Raw genomic sequence first — 16,109 nt, forward strand, 5'->3', positions numbered from 1 at the left:
TTTGATTTTGCTTGAACATGTATCGTAAGGTAGTTAAGATTTAAAACGAAAGGCTTTAATATTTCTGAAGTTGTGCCCACTATGAGCTTTAACTGCTGCCCCCGACCTCCAAATATGTAATGACATGAAGACAGGCGGGTACACAAAGATTTTCCATTTTTATTGACATTTTTGGACAGTTTATTTTCCAGTGTCATCCGTAACCGTTCACACTTAATTTGCATAACTTTCCATGGTAGCTAGGAGGTGATGCAAACGCAGGCGGGATGACTTTCAGCGTGCTCAACTTTAGCTCTCCGGAGAAAAATAAAATCAACATCAACCAACATCACCACCGCCCTGGTTTACAACCTCCTAGTCTTTAAGGCTGATGTTTGAAGAAAAAAAAAAAAATTGGGGGTCATTGCTGTAAAACAGAAAATCTGCCGAGCAACTGGAAGACAAACTGGACTGGACACTGACCCCCAAACATCGGACGAGATGACTGTCGACACATGTCATTATTTTTAAGCTTTTTTTTTTTTTTTTTTTAAATAGTGTGAGGTTTGATGCGCCAGAGGTGTATTAGTGTTTCCTTTTTTTTTTTTTTTTTTTTTTTAATTTAAAGGAAGTTGCATCATCTCCAAGCATCTGGCAGTTTTGCGTCAAAGTGAACCATAAGGCGACGAGGTGTCACAAGTAGATGGACGCACAAATAACAAATACTTGAACACGAGTGTTCCGGGTGGGACTAATAGAGCTGCCCCCCTCTCCCAAAAGAACTCTGGATTAAAAGGGCAGCCCCACCAAAAAATGAAATAACATGTCAGGATTTATTTATTTTTTGAAGCACTGACAGGTGAGCGAGTACTGAGGGACTTTGAAGGGGTCAGCGGTCAGTCCAAGATGGGTGGGGAAAGGTTTTCTGGGGTGAGGATCGGGGAAGATTGTGGCTGGGTGAAGATGATGTTCTTTAAAAGCGTTTAGGCCCCCATGGGGAGGCCTTGGCGGCGGCCACCGGGGCCCCGAAGCTGGGGAAGTCCTCGGAGCTGCTCATGTCAGGAGCCTGTTTAGACATTAAAACAAAAGAACAACCATTAAGATAAGTGAAAAGTCTTGACGTTCAATACCTATAACATTTGTATCGTTGCTGTCCACAAATCAATACCAATTGTCCTTCATTTTGTTATTTCTTTTATGCAATATTCACAATTTCAAGCTGTAAATTAAAAAACAAAACACTGGTGCTCTTGAAGGCAAATCAGAAAAGTTGCAAAAACTTAAAAATGTTCTCATCCTGCAGAATCTGTGCGGCATAATTGTCATCTGTATTTAACTTCTGGATGTTTTTAGACAAGGTGTGAAAATTGTACGGGAAGGTAGATTTAGGTCTGCTTGTTTTGTTATAATCAAACGTAGAACTAGGTTGCAAAAATCTTTGTGAAGCTCTGTTGCATATTAATATAAGTTCTTCAAAGTTAAAGTGTTAACTTTAGAGATTAATTCAAAATATTGAAAGCATTTACTAAAAAGAAAAATTAACTCAGTTTTATTCATTTCCTCTGTGCAGCCAAACTTAAATGAGAGATTGACATTTTTTTGGGGGGGGGGGGCGGGTGGGGGTGAAAACATGGTTCCTCAACACTTTATTGACATGTTCCTGAACAGGACACTTTAAATGAACAAGAGAGCAGAGAAAGTGACAGGCTCACCTTCTCGTTGCCGGTGGTCCAAGGAGCCTCCCTCACCACGAAACCTTTAGAGGGGCCGCGATTCTCATCAGCGGCCGCGTGGCTGCCCCCCGAGGGCCTCATGTACGCCATTTTTGCCTCATTTTCAACCACGTCTGCCAGCTGAAACCCAAATTGCGTTAATATCCACGACCGCGCCAGACAAGAGGTGAGGGGGAAAAATAATAATAATAATAATGAACTCACGTATTCTTCTTCGAGGTTCAGCAGGTGGTCGATGGCTTCGTCCACCAGCTCGGGACGACCCGTCACCGTCACCAGGTTGGGGTCGGCGGCTCCGCTCTGAGGAAACCTGAGATCAACCTGGAAAGGACAAGAGTGGAAATATACGGTAGTTTGACTTTTTCCGTGACCACAATATTTCTGCATTGAAATGCTACTCATCCATTCCAGGAAAAAAAAAAAAAACCCAAAACAAAATGTGTATTTCAGAAGGAAAACAGCATGCAATCATATTGCACTTTCCAAAAAGAGAGTATAAATGCCTACGCACCTTGAATTCATCCATGATGCGGCGGATGCCCTTTCCACGGGCGCCGATGATGCGGGCGTGGACCCTGCTGTCCAGAGTGATGTCCTCAGAGATCATCTCCTCCAGCTCCTCCACGATGGCCTGGATGGCGTCGCCTGCAGCTATGGCTTTGTGCTCATACCCTGTAATGGTAATCTGGTCCTGTGGAGAGACGAGGAAAAAAAACCTCAAGCTACCTGAAATACAGTCTGACCCGTCAGTCTAGCATGTATATAGTAAGGGATGGAACAGTTGACAGATAAAACAAGATCATATTTTCGTTCGTATCACTTTTTCTTTTTAAACAAGACATCAAATAGGATTAATGTCATACCCTGTAACCTTTATGAATGGAAAGTTTTTGACTTCTCCTGCCATCAGCACATCCCCGAGGCACTTAAAACAAATATTCTAATACGGTTAACTCTGTCATAATTTTACTATAATCGTGACGTGAAAATGTTATCATTTGAGTTCGTCCGGAAGATGTTTGTTGATGTCAACACGTATAGTTGAATGCAGATCTTTGCCCTCCTTTTTATTGAGCCTAAAAAGAACAAGTTACAGGGATCATACCTGGTTTTCATCATTCTTTTCCGGGAACTGGATGTTAACATCGTGCTCAGTGCGGATGTTGGTAATAATGGCGCCCTTGCGACCGATGATCTTGGGGTGATATTTGGGGTCCACAGTGATGGTCAGTTTGAAGCTCCTGAGTGCCTGCGTGCGGTAACAACGAGTTGAAGATGTTTCTCGTACGTTTCAGACGGGCAGCAAAATGTTCCCACAGCGTCACGACACCAACCCGATCTTCCTGCTCGACCTGCAACTCCTTGACGCGCTCCAATAGTCCTTCTTTGGCACGCTCCAGGTGATTGGCCAAGCCAGTGATGGCAATTTTATCGGACTGCTGCTCAGGAGCAGGCACTTGAATATTTACCTGCCGGGATGGATTGAACTCATTTGCATTTACAAGGCAGTAAAATTAGATTTTTTTGTGCGTCAGTGTAAACAGATGCAAATTCATTTTGATTTTGCATAGGATGGAATACACATTCCATAGCTGAGATTGTCATTCCCCATTGTGTGGACATTTTAAGATAAGGTGTCTAAATTTTAACAAAACAAACCGTCTGTGCTTTGAAAAACATACCTATAATAGTTGAACACCCCCCCCCCCCAAAAAAAAATACTTGAGTTCCTCCAGACTTAAGTATCGTTTCTACTAACCTCAAATTCGTCCATCATCTTACGAATACCACTTCCTTTCTGCCCGATGATGTAACGATGAAGCTCAAAAGGCACTTCCACCTCAATGGTGACGGGAACCAAAGCCTAAAAAGCCACAGACAAAGTTAGCCAAAACAACATCATCAAACCGGCATCCGGTTTGTCTCGATTGTTTTGATACAAACCTTCAGTGCTTCCGCAGCAGCCTCGCATCGCTCCTTGCGGCCAGAAATCACAATCACATCGCATTTCTTAGGTGCATGCGGATCGACGGGCTCCCTCACTTCGCAGTTGGCGTCGCCGTTCTCCTGGATGGCCTCCACAGCTGACAGAGAACCAAGACCACAAATTCAATTGAAGCTCTTTCATCAGAAGTTTACGGTAAACCCTTTTGTCACTTATATGCTAAACTGTATATTGTCACAGGCCAACAAAAAGCCACGTTAATGCAAAATGTGCGTTTTCTTATCAAAAAAAAAAAAGACAAATTTTTTTGTGAATTTAGTATAGATTTTATTTCAGATTCAACGTTAATGCTATTAAGTGGTTTTTCAAAAGGTTTTAATTTTTAGAAAAAAATGAGAAGCATTAAAATAAAATCAGGCAGCATTTACATTTTTTTTAGGGATATTATTGCCCTTAGCCTCCATCTCCAAATTTTGTGTGTTAATATAAAATGGTTTTGGTAATTTAAAAAAAAAAAAAGTTTTGGAATTACAAGTGACAATATTTCTTGTCAAGAAGGGAGGTTAATGCTTAAGAGAAACAAGTTCAAATTTGGGGGATTCATCCTAACAGTGTGCATAAGGCTGCATTATTTGGCCCAAGAAATTTGGTTACGGGTGTCGATCATTAAATGATGTCAATGACTTTGCCATCTAACAAACAAGAAGCTATTTGTTGTCAAATGGCCACAGTTGCACAATTTGAAGAACCCCCGTGCATTCGAGTGAAATTTCATTCTTCCCTTACCTTGAGGGTCCTCGCGATCAGGAAACTTAATGTGTACGTTGTGATCTCGAGTGATCTGCTGGATTCGGGAGCCCTTGGGGCCCATGATGGAACGATGGAATTTCTGAGCAATGGTGCACTCAATGGTCACTTGAGCATCCTGCAGGGGTGGGGGTGAGGGGGGGGGGGGGGGTTGTTAAGAGCATTAAAGTGGTTTTGTAATTGAGGATGAAAACACGGCGTACTCACCAGGTCCTCGACAATCTCCTGCATGCGCTTTTTGGCCGCCTCCACACACTCTTTGGCTCCTTTGAGGATGACCTTGTCGCTCTGCGTGCCAGTCCGGGGGAAGCTCACCATCACGCCGCCGTACTCGTCGGCGAGGTCCCGCAGGACTTGACCGCGGCGAGAGACAAAGTAGCGGTGGTGCTTGGGGTCCACACTCATCGTGTCCTCGACGACGTTGTCCTGTGGGGACAGCGTGTGTGTGTTAAGCTTCAGGGCTGGCCGATGCGGTCCGATTAGGTTTTTGTTTTCCCCCGCAAATGTCCAATTTGAAATATTTTCCTGCTTCCCTTAACTCGTCCACTATTTAGATGTCTTTTCAGGCGCCACGCATTTAATCCCAGCTCTTCATTTCATATCGACTGTACTTGAAAAGGGTCTGAAAAGCCATTTGCAGACCCTTTCCTTCTGAAAAGACATCTAAATACGTCTTTGGGAGTGAATGAGTTAAAAGGGGAACTAAGCACCGTTTTGTTTTGTTTTTTCATCCGAGGCTCAGTTTGTGAATGTCGCCAAACTCAGAAAACAGGTGAGCCGTGATGTCAACCGTGATGTCATTTTCAGGCCAGAGCGGGTGGCAAAATGGATCAATCTGACAACCTCAAATCACCCAATACAAATCCGATAAATCGACATACCAAGCCCTTGATGAGGTCCTCCAGCTCCTTCTGCGCATCCCGAACGGCCTCCTCTGTGCCGATGACTGTGATGAGCTCCTGGTCTTTGTCCTCGGCAGTGGGGAAGATGATCCTTGCACCGGTGCTGTCACGCACCTTGCGGATGTTGCCGCCGCCTTTGCCGATGAGGAACTTGTGGTACTCGGGCTTGGCGCGCAGCTCGGCCGTGTGGTTCTTCGTTTGCTGACGGGATTATAAAGGATTCAGGAATTTGATCATTTGGGGGGGACAAGAAAGTAACGTTTGATTCTTGGAGAGACTGCGCAGAACAGAGACACGGTAAACATCAGGTACCTTTTCCTCAGCCAGAGCCAGAAGTTGTTGCTTGGCTTTCTCCACCTCCTCCACGGGGCCCCGAATGGTGACTTTGTCAATACCGGAGCCTTCGCTGGGGAAGTGGATGTGCACGCCGCCACACTCCTCCATGATGGAGCGCACAAAGCGGCCCTTGGAGCCGATCAAGGAGTTATGCAGCTTGGAGGGAATGGACACCTCCAGCTCCGTGATGTTTGCCTAGTCACGAGACATTCAATGAAGTTGAGGGCGCCTTTGAGATGAAAAGTTTCATTCATCTTTCTTTGAAAATGGCAACGCTTTAAAATGACATCATCATGGTAAAATCCATATTTCCTAAGCTTTTCCAGGTCGAATTTAAAAACATAAAAGTCTCAAAACCCTGATGTGCTACAAAAATAAAGACATTTGTTTTAATCAGCATAAAACAATAAATTGAGGGACACAAAGCAATTGCTGAATGTTTCGGGTGTGACCTAACTAATGGCTCATCATACATTTCCTCTCTGCTTTAGGAGACTGAACCGCTTGCGGCGACACGAGTTGGCCGAGTGAAATGAGTTCATCGTTGATCGATTTGAACGCTCTTCTCTTGCCGAACGCGCAGATTTGGTAAGTGACGGCGGAATCGGTAAAAAGAAGCCATGCTCGAGCAGGATTGAACTTTTCTGATGCCAAAAGCCCAAACTGAAGTCACAACCTTATTGTTCTACTGAGATGCTTTGATTTTATGTTCAGTGCTGACAAGTGTTAACGAGCAGACCTGCAGGCTTGTTGTGGCCGGTGGCCTCTGCGCATATGTTGTTGCCCCCGCCCCCAAAATTAAAAAAAACTAAACAAAAAAGTGAATCAGAAACTACCTGCTCCATTAACAGCTTATTGTCCCGTGCACGGCGTGTGTCCGGGGCAAACCAAAACTGTTCAACATGTTAGAGAGAACCGCTTCATGTCATACCAGTTCCTTCTGAATGGCCAAAATGCGAACTCGCGCGGCCTCACAGTTGGCCTTCTTGCCCGTGATGATGATCATCTCGGAGTTGCTGTTCTCGGCAGGCAGGTCAATTTTAGTGTTGGTTTCCTCACGAATCTAAAAAAAAAAAAAAGTTTAAAAAGGAAAGTCAAAGCACACTATGACACATACGAGCGCTTTAAGGATGGTGCCGTTCAGTAGTAAAGAGTGATCAAATCGCTGGAGGATTAGTATTACGGTTTCACTATACATCAGACCCTTGAGTCTGACTGGAGGTCATTTGATGAAAAATATACAAATGGACCTGAATGGAAAAATATTTTTCTATTTTTACCCGCAAATGTATTTTGTCATGTATATGTCATATAAAAAATACATTCTAACTTGGTCTAATCTACTATAGTACTCATCTAGTATTTATTGCTTTCCCATTAATTTTTTTTCCCCACGAAATGCAACGTAGGACGTCCGATTCAGTTTTCAACTTTCCAAACATGCTTACCTTTTTGATGTTTGAGCCACCTTTCCCGATAATGTTCCTGTGGAACTGCTTGAAGATCGGGACGGAGACGGAGAAGCTGTTCTCCATCTGGTGGAAGCACACAAGGTTAGTATTTAACGTGACAAGAACAGACTTGACGAGAACGCAGTCTTTTTTTTTTTTACCATTTCGGCTACAATCTTCTGCATGAACTTGGAACACTTTTCCACTTCGGTTCGCGGGCCCCTCAGCTGAACAATATCACTTTTTTGCGCAGGGTCGGGGAAGTTGATGATGACCTAAATAGACGCATGGAAAAAGGAGATGTTGTCCGAGACAAATTGAGTTCACGGGCGTCTTTGGATTACTACGAAGGCAAACGGTAAGAACGGGATTTTTGACTCGTATGTTTGCGCTTTGGGAAAATTCATTCCGGTTTCTAAGGCAGCGGTGGCCACGCCCAGCTACCACATAAGTGGAGGTGTACTTTCGAAATACTGTAAATGTGCACCAGGGAAAAAAATGTCACTGCTTTTACTCATGTTTTAGGTTGTTAACCACGGTCCTGTTTCAAAGTCGGATTTTTAGTATCGTGACTACACTATGTGGGATTATGCAAAGTAGTGTCAAAATGTGAACATCCTAGCTGCTTGTGTAATTTCACACTTGATCGCTACTGGCAGGTCCCTCATAAGAATAAAAAACACAGATGCAAGTATACAAGTAATAGAAATTCTCCTTTGCGTAACCAGCCCCTTTGCAAATGTTCTATTGAGGGAAATAAGGTTCCAGTTCACCTCTGGGAATTTATCCCGCACTTCTTTGATCTTCTCCCCCTTTTGACCGATGATGGCTCTGTGAAAACGCTGTTCGATGATCAGATCCTTTGTACGCTCGTTCTCCTGCAAGGGGGTGGATGTGGATTGAGTAACAACGACGAAAGCGTGAAGGCACAGGGTGCGCAAGTGCACCGACCATGCGTGACGCAAGCTCTAACAGCTCCTTCTTGGCCTCCTGTACACCCTGGGGGTCCCCCTCGATGCGGATCAGGGTACTCTTCTCGTGGTCGGGGGGGATACGGACGGTCACTTTGTGTAGCTCCTTAATGCGGTTGACTTAAAAAAAAAAAAAAATTATTGGTTAACGGGACAGTTGCCGGGCAGATTATGGCACGTGCACAGCAGAGTGCTTACTGTTAGCGCCAGCTTTCCCAATCAGATGTCTGTGAAATTTGGGATCCACACTGATCTCTGTGTAGTCCATGCGACTTATCTGTTAAGGAAAAGTAGACGTGCAATGAAGAAGAAGAAGAAGAAAAAAGGGGCGGATGGTGCCACCGGATTGGTCTGAAGTCTTAACTCACCAGGTCCGCAACAATGGCTTCAAATTGGCTGTGCATCATCTGCACATCTTTGGTGGGACCTTCCAGGGCAATCTTATCTTCTCCCTCAGTGAACTCAATGTGCACCTGCATGGAGTACATATGCATTGGGGGGGGGGGGGGGGGCAGTTTAACGATCTTCATGGATAATGGATTCCATTTGACCCACCTTGGGCATTTGTTGGGTAATTTTGGCCAAGTTCTGCCCCTTCTTGCCAATGATGAATCGATGGAGCCAAGAGGGAGCCGTTACCGAGGAAACAGTGTAGCTGTTTGCCTGCAATGGATTTTTTTCAGAATTATTATTATGAGAAAAGATGCAAGTATGTTTCGATACAACAAGTCGAAAAGAACATTTCAATAAAGTGCGTCCTAAATGAATATGGCGCAACCATTTGCATCGACTCCAAAAGTCCTTTGCGTAAGAATTTGGAACACGATGTAGGTTTGATCGACAAAGAAGTGGGACCACTTGAAAATGTGGCTCCCAGGGGAAAGCGATGGAGGAGCGCCTTGGTTAGGTCACCTTGGCATAAACTTCGGTGAGGGCCTGACCGAGACGGTCGGGCTCCCCGCGAAGGATGACTGTTTCCGAGTTGCTGTCGGAAGGTGGGATCTCAACCGAGACGCCGGTTCTGTCCAGGATCTCCTGCAGGGTGTTTCCCTTGGGGCCGATCACATACTTGTGCTGAGACTTCTTCACTTCCACTGCGATGGTGGTGGCATTCTTCTTCTAAAACAAACAAAACAAAACAATACAAAGCTCCAAGTGAGAAGCGGATTAGACTTTGACCTTTAACTCATTCAGTACCAGCCAATTCTAGACCAAGTCTGAAAAGACGTTTAAAAACGTCTTTGGGAGTGAATGAGTCAAGAGTCGCATTCGCGTACCTTGTCTTCATAAACCTTCTTGATCATAGCCACAGCAAGGGCCACCTGCTCCTTCTCCCCCGTGATCACGATCTCCGTCTTGTTGACGCTGGGAGGGGGCACGTTGATGCGAGCGCCCGTCTCCTGCGTCATCTCGCCGACCAGCTTGTTGTACGCACCCGTGATGAACGGGTGGTACACCTTGTCGATGTTCACCCGCTCCACGGCTCGCTTGTCCTAAAATAAAACCGTAAAAAGAACACTAGAGCAGGAGTTTGCAAATGTTTTGGTAAATTATTCAACGAAGGGCGCTCGATCATACCTGCTCGGCGGAGATCAGCAGGATCTCATGCTTGGCTTTCTCCAAGCCCTCCTTGGTGCCGGAGATCTTGATCTGGTTGCTGGGGTCGTCGGGTCTTGGGATCTGGATTTTGGTGGCGGTCTTCAGCTCCAGCTCCTGCAGCTTCTCCCCGTTTTTGCCGATGACAAAGCGGTGGTGCTCCTTGGGGATGCCCACAGTAGCTGAGGCCTGTCGGGATGAGATTAGAGATAGGAGAGTCATTTTAAAATCATTTTTAACACGAGTGTGACCTAACATCGACAACTCAATTGAGGGGGGGGGGGGGGTGAGTTCTGCACCTGAGTCTGCAGTCGGGACACGATCTCCTTGCGAGCCTTCATCACGGCGTCCAGCTTTCCGGACACCATGATGGAGAGACCCTGATCTTTGGCCAAGGAGAGTTCGAGGTGGGCTCCGGTCTTGTGCATGATGTCCACGCAGACCTTCCCTTGTTCTCCGTCCCCAAACTGGTTGATGTCCTTGTACTTGCGCTCTTCCAGAGGAACATGGAAAACCTGGTTCGGCACATTAACTCATTCAGTACCAGCCAATTCTGGACCAAGTCTGAAAAGACGTTTAAAAACGTCTTTGGGAGTGAATGAGTTAAGAAAGAGCGTACGTATGGTAGATTTGAAGCCTTTAATTACGTGGCGGTGATACCTGGGTGATGACGGAAGACTTCAGAGAACGCATTTTGTTGGCCCACGCACTGGCGGTCTCCTGGGTGCCCTCGGGCGTGGCCGACTTCTCGGGCAGCGGAGGGAAGGCATCCTTGTAGGTGGGAAGGGCGTCCTCCTCCTGTCCCCCGGCGGCACCGGATGCTTCCATAGCGGCAGCGGCGGCGGCTAAACCCGCAAAACGAGGAACCAAATGTGACCGCGTGGTTCTTGAATTTCACACGTGGGGGTGGGGGTGGTGTGACGACTCACCTCCGCTCTGCTCCGGCAAGAGCCCGATGCGGCGCTCGTTGAAGCTTTCCTGCGTAAGTACAGCGACTGAGCTCATGGTTGAAATCCCACGCTTAACACAGAGTCCGAGTGTGCCACTGGAAAAATATGGGGTGGGGGGGGGGGCAGAAACTAAAGATGAGGGAGTAGATTTCAATTTGTCCCGACGACTGTGAAGGAGTGCAATGCCAACACGCAAGTTTTCTGAGTCAAAGATTTCTAAGACTGCCGCATTTGGAACTAAAGAGCCGGCGCTTGGAATTGAAGCGGATCTAAATGGGACAGGAGAAGTGAATCCAATCTCTGTTTTCGTCAAAAAAACACGACAGCTTCTTGTTGACTTTCAAATTTGGCTTGGAGCAGACGTGCATGACGTCTATGACCCGCTGGTGAGAGAAGACTTTGATTCTCTCCTCTTTCATCATTAACCGCTTCAAACAACAAGGCGCCTGTGGGAACAGTTGTTACGTTTGTAGGGTTGTCCATGTTTTAGGTTCTGTAAAGCGCTTTGTTACAGCTGCTGTGAACGCGATACAAAAATGCGCATTGCCACCGTATTATAATGACACGTACACTGCGCGTGCGGATGTTTCCATGCGCAGCGCGGACTTTGACTCGACTTGTTCTGTTTATTTCTATTATGCAAGTAGGCGGTTATCATGAATAACGCGAGAGGGGAGCAGTCGCATTAATTATAGGACCTGTAGGGCTGCGGCTATCAAATATTTGGAGATCTGAGTAGTCTCTTCTCCCTTAATAAAAATGGATTCTGCATCATGAAACAGCAATATGCGAGGTGCGCGTATTATTTATCGGGGTCGCATTCTTCACAAGCAACTGTATATATGTGGCTTTAAAACGCAGTCCGGGGCTGGTGAGTGATGTGGGTGTCAGTGAATGAGCGCATCGAGATGGCTGTTGTCGGCTCAGGTTAGCGGCTGGCTGCTAACTGGCAATTTGTTAGCCTATCTGGTTGCTGTTTTGTGGCTCTGTGAAAGATGTAGAGCAGCTCACGTACGAGTGTGCTTATTCAATTTATTTTGTGGTCCCAGGTTAAACCAGTATGTCCAAAGATGTGTGAAAATAAAAAACAGAACAACAAAATAGACTCACCAGCTAAATGGTCAGTTACCAGATAATCCGTCCTGTAAATTGGGAAATTCCCGTCAGCCTGCCAGCTTTTGCCTTTGGGCACAAAAAGAAAAACAAGAGATTAGTATTGTCTGAATATTCAGAGAATATAATTGGATTATAAGAGTAAAGTCATATCTTGAGAAGTCAGAATATTCCAACTATACGGTAAACCGCTTTTTGCTTTCATTCAGTGGTCATTCTGCTGCTCCTTCTGATCTGTGCACCTCATTCATGCATACAGAGAGACAGAGGTGACATCATGACTCCTCAGCAGTTCTATTGGTTGTTCTTCCCAGAGAATAAAACCATATTCAGAGATTTCAATACATTTTAAAGCTGGAATTACAATATAGATGATTCTGCAATATTTGCGCTCACGGCTATACCGCCAGTAAATGTCGGTGGCCCATGCATACCATTTGTGAGCCCATCTATGGCATTTAATGCATTACCGTTAAAACAGTAGACTAACATAGCTGTGTGCTTGTTTGATATGTGTAATTCTTTGTTCTATGATCTTTCCCAAATTTACTTTGAGTACCTGAAAAATTGTTTACTATGTGACAAACTGCAAGAGAAGAAAAACGTGACCAAACCCAAATACAAATACAGGTGGGCTGTGACATTCGCCAAGAAAAAACAGGGCACTTAGACATACATTTTAATTGACAGCAGGGGGTGATGTTGCAAAAAATGTCATCTTCTTTGGGTGACTGGGGTGGACTAATCTTTCATTTTGATTCCACCAATGTATTACTGATCGGAATAAAGTGTTTAGTCTTGTGGGGACACAGAACTTCGGAAAGAATTTTTTGGACTTAACTTTCACTTCAAAGAAACGTGTTTGAGTCACAAAATTTTGAATCCTCGTCTGCTCTAGCTGGCTCAATTTGGATTGGCCACTGTGCAATGATGATACAAACACTTTAAAAAGACAAACGCAAATCCCCGATTAAGGATTTAAGTAGCTGTGCGTGTGAGTGTGCGTACGTGTGTCTACTGACTGACAGCTACGAAACGACGTGAAAACAACAGGAAAAATTCCTTCTCCTCAAAACGACAATCGGTGTCAGGATGTAAAGCATCATTGCAGACATAAAATGAGCGCAATCGTGAATATACGGCAGTTGTGTGTCCGTTTTATCCAACCAATTCGGCTATAAACTTTGCTCGAAGGGCGAGAGGAGAGTGACACGTAGCCGCAAGTGCTAATGCTAATCGGCTAACCCCTAGCATTTTTTTAACTCCTAGCGAGGATTGCGACACGATTTCTCGAGCTACGCCGTAAATAAACAATTAAAATGACTGCGAGGTAAACGGTGGACGAAAATATTAAAATCGTAAGAAGATCTTTAAGTCTAAGGTATGATCGTGGATGTGTCTTCGGTGAGCCATTTTGTCGACAAGGTTGTTAAAAAGTACCAAGTGGGACTAACTTAGCATTAGCTTCCACGACTACAATTGCTGGCTGGCTACGTCCACGTAGGCACAGTTGCTAACCGAGGAGGCGGAGGAAACGGAATGACACGGAGTCCAGGCCAGAACACACGCCGTGGTCCAAAAAAAGCGAGACGGAGGTTCGGCAACGAAACCCGGCCTGGTCAGGTCCCATCCCGCTGCGATCAATCGAGCGATCCGACCCCACGTTTGTACCAACGCAGCAGACGTCACCGACGTGCTAAAACGTGACAAATCGTGCAAACGCAACCACTTACTTGTTTTTTGTGTGTTCTCGTCTGCCCAGAAGGTGCAGAAGCAGAGATGAAATTCCACTGACGAGGAGGTGGGAGTGACGCGTGACGCATATATACGAGCGACGTCCACCAATCGTTGGCCGTCGACGTCACGATAGCGTCCGGTTACAAGGCCGGAACACCACGTACTCTTTAGCTACGCTTTCGTCCACTCGAATTACGGTGGCGTGGACCCTCGGTAAACGCGAGAAGTCGGGACTGGGCCGCCCCGCGAATAGCGAAAATACGCTTATAATTATCAATGAATTTATATTTCTTTGAAACCCCCAAAAATATTGACCCCGAGACCAAACCGTCACTAAGTATTTTCAATTTGTACATACTTACGTATATGCATTTATTTTTTATTGAAAAAAAATCCACTAATGGATAAATCAGTGTGTGCCGAACCACGAGTATTTGGAGTGGTCCACTGTATTTTGAAACTAGACTGACTCAGATGAGATGATTTAATTGTATCAATTCACTGAGTTAAGGTTGAGGACTCAACAGAAAACCACCGCAAACTCAGATGACTGTGTGGACTCACGTAAATGGTGTGAAGTGGGTTGTGGAGCAAAAAATGGATTCAAGGAAAAATAGACCTATTGTTATTTTAAAATAAAAGATGCCAAGAAGGGAAAACGTAGTCCTACAAATAATAACTGTGGTGCCTTGTGACAGGAGTAAGCCAAGTGGAGGTGTGCAAAGTGGGGCAGATAGGGTGCGGGCCCCGTTATCCACCCGAGTACGGAGTACCCATGCACCCAATTGAAGACAATTTGCAATTTTGATATTTTAGCAAGAAACATGAAGTCGATGCACAAAATTTGCTTTTGTGGGCCACTCAAAATGATGTGATAGGCCAGATCCGCTGCCCCAGGCCTTGACTTTGACACCTGAGTTCTATGTCCTCTGAGAAAATCAACTAAAATTACTTCAGCTCACAAAGTAGTTCTGATGTAACTTTTCTTAGTTTGTTTCTTCGTGATTGTATTACACTGCCCCCCTGTGGCTTGGTCTCATATACCAAAAAGAGTCACTTATTTACTCATGATGCACAAACGGTTTAATTCTTTATGTTCTATTTCATTATAAAACTATCATATGTTTTTTTGTAAAATAAAGTCCCATATAATATTGGGGGTGCTATTTTCCTTTGTTTTTGTTTTTTAGGCAGGCTGGAATGGATCACTCGAACTTTTTGTGATTTTAGTCATCTCAATGGGGGAATATGACTTGAGTTATCAGCATGGAAGTGGAATGAGTTAAATTCATATCTCAGGGCACCACTCTAATAGGGATTGAGAAACTTTAGTGGACTTTCTCATGAACTATATTGTCCACTATAAAAACAAAAAAAACCCTATACAGTGATGATGGGGGGGGGACACTGATTCCCAACACAGCCTTCGGCAGCACAGTAACATGGATGACATTATCACTATCTCTATTCATCAATCAATAGTATCTGAACAAAAGTCATGAGGCACTGACACAAATCAATCACTCAATCAATCAGAGCATTTGGTTGTCTTATCTTAATTCAAAGACAACCGTATTCTTCCATCTTTAATGGGAACCGTTTGGGGAGGGCCCTTTTCTGTCACAAAGCCAGGTCCATATAAAGACAAGCTTGAATGAATTTGGGGCAGAAGAACAACGACGGAGCGAATGGAGACGATGGCCAACATCGCTGACATCACAAACTGACTGAACTGTAGTAAGTGACATTTGCTGTTCTATGGTTATCATTACCTCACAGATGGACAGACACACAAATGTTGAATACTTGTTCTTAACCTTAAACTATGGTATTGAATTTGATTCATTGTCGAACAATAAATACATTTGCCACATAAATTCAAAATATGCAAATACTGTATAAAAGTATAATTTTTTGGGGTACAAACAACAATAAACCTGGGTAAACTGCCACTATATACCTTATGCTAAAAAGAACGTTTTCCCCAAAGTGATAACTTTAAAAAAAGAAATATTAATTACAAAATTACTAACAATATTATTACAAACATCTGTCCTTTTGTGCTCATAATTGTCTGAAAGCGAGTATATATAAAGTCAATTATTATTAATCATTTTCCAGGAAATAATATATGCATCTTGATAACCAAATTTAGGCATTGGCTGGATACACCTGTAATTTTATCAAATCTAATATAATATCATATCTAATATAATAAAAAAACAAGAATAATATCAAATACAATGTTTTATTTATGTGGGAATTGTACACATTTATTGAACTGCACTAGTCAGTTGTCACATAACAATGGCGATTCCGCTGCACTAGGGGGCGCTGCTTGCCACAACTACCATTTCTACGCATTTTGACTCGCGTTTAGAGTGAGTTTTTAAAGTATCCTATCTGCATCATAGACAATTAGACGCTTGACTTCTCTTCGAATTTGCCTAAATGACGAAAATAGCCGTTAACTTGCCCCATGACCTCTTCGGAGAAACGTGTCTAAATTTGTCGTAAAACCTGTTTCCATGTCAGCGCGAACTTTAACCCAGTTGAAGACACGCGACTGGGGGGCAAGTTTAACATTGT

The 16,109-nt window shown here is 44.3% G+C and overlaps 1 protein-coding gene across 1 annotated transcript; it reads right to left on the reverse strand.

Moving 5' to 3' along the window:
* Positions 1-139: 139 nt before the first annotated feature.
* Positions 140-13,614, reverse strand: hdlbpa (high density lipoprotein binding protein a). Its single transcript, XM_086115351.1, has 28 exons — positions 13,517-13,614; positions 11,781-11,852; positions 10,650-10,765; positions 10,381-10,565; positions 10,020-10,235; positions 9,703-9,909; positions 9,402-9,617; positions 9,037-9,243; positions 8,680-8,787; positions 8,493-8,597; positions 8,323-8,401; positions 8,105-8,244; positions 7,927-8,031; positions 7,315-7,428; positions 7,151-7,237; positions 6,634-6,765; positions 5,679-5,897; positions 5,346-5,567; positions 4,672-4,890; positions 4,444-4,582; positions 3,657-3,796; positions 3,472-3,576; positions 3,047-3,181; positions 2,818-2,961; positions 2,224-2,403; positions 1,917-2,033; positions 1,692-1,832; positions 140-1,045 (listed from the first exon to the last, which is right to left on the reverse strand). The coding sequence occupies exons 3-28, from the start codon at positions 10,723-10,725 to the stop codon at positions 953-955; spliced, it is 3,831 nt and encodes a 1,276-aa protein (XP_085971477.1). The 5' UTR covers positions 10,726-10,765; positions 11,781-11,852; positions 13,517-13,614; the 3' UTR covers positions 140-952.
* Positions 13,615-16,109: the final 2,495 nt, after the last annotated feature.

The sequence above is a fragment of the Hippocampus guttulatus genome, chromosome 7, assembly GCF_054856545.1.
Source record: "Hippocampus guttulatus isolate MCC_2025c chromosome 7, RoL_Hgut_1.0, whole genome shotgun sequence".
Lineage (NCBI taxonomy): Eukaryota > Metazoa > Chordata > Actinopteri > Syngnathiformes > Syngnathidae > Hippocampus > Hippocampus guttulatus.

Excerpts from the sequence above, each read along its gene's own strand:
- hdlbpa (XM_086115351.1), bottom strand. The coding sequence starts at position 10,725 with ATGAGCTCAGTCGCTGTACTTACGCAGGAAAGCTTCAACGAGCGCCGC. Across the intron at positions 9,910-10,019 it reads TGTCCCGACTGCAGACTCAG|GCCTCAGCTACTGTGGGCAT; the intron begins GTGCAGAACTCA and ends TCATCCCGACAG. Across the intron at positions 2,404-2,817 it reads AAAAGAATGATGAAAACCAG|GACCAGATTACCATTACAGG; the intron begins GTATGATCCCTG and ends GTCTCTCCACAG.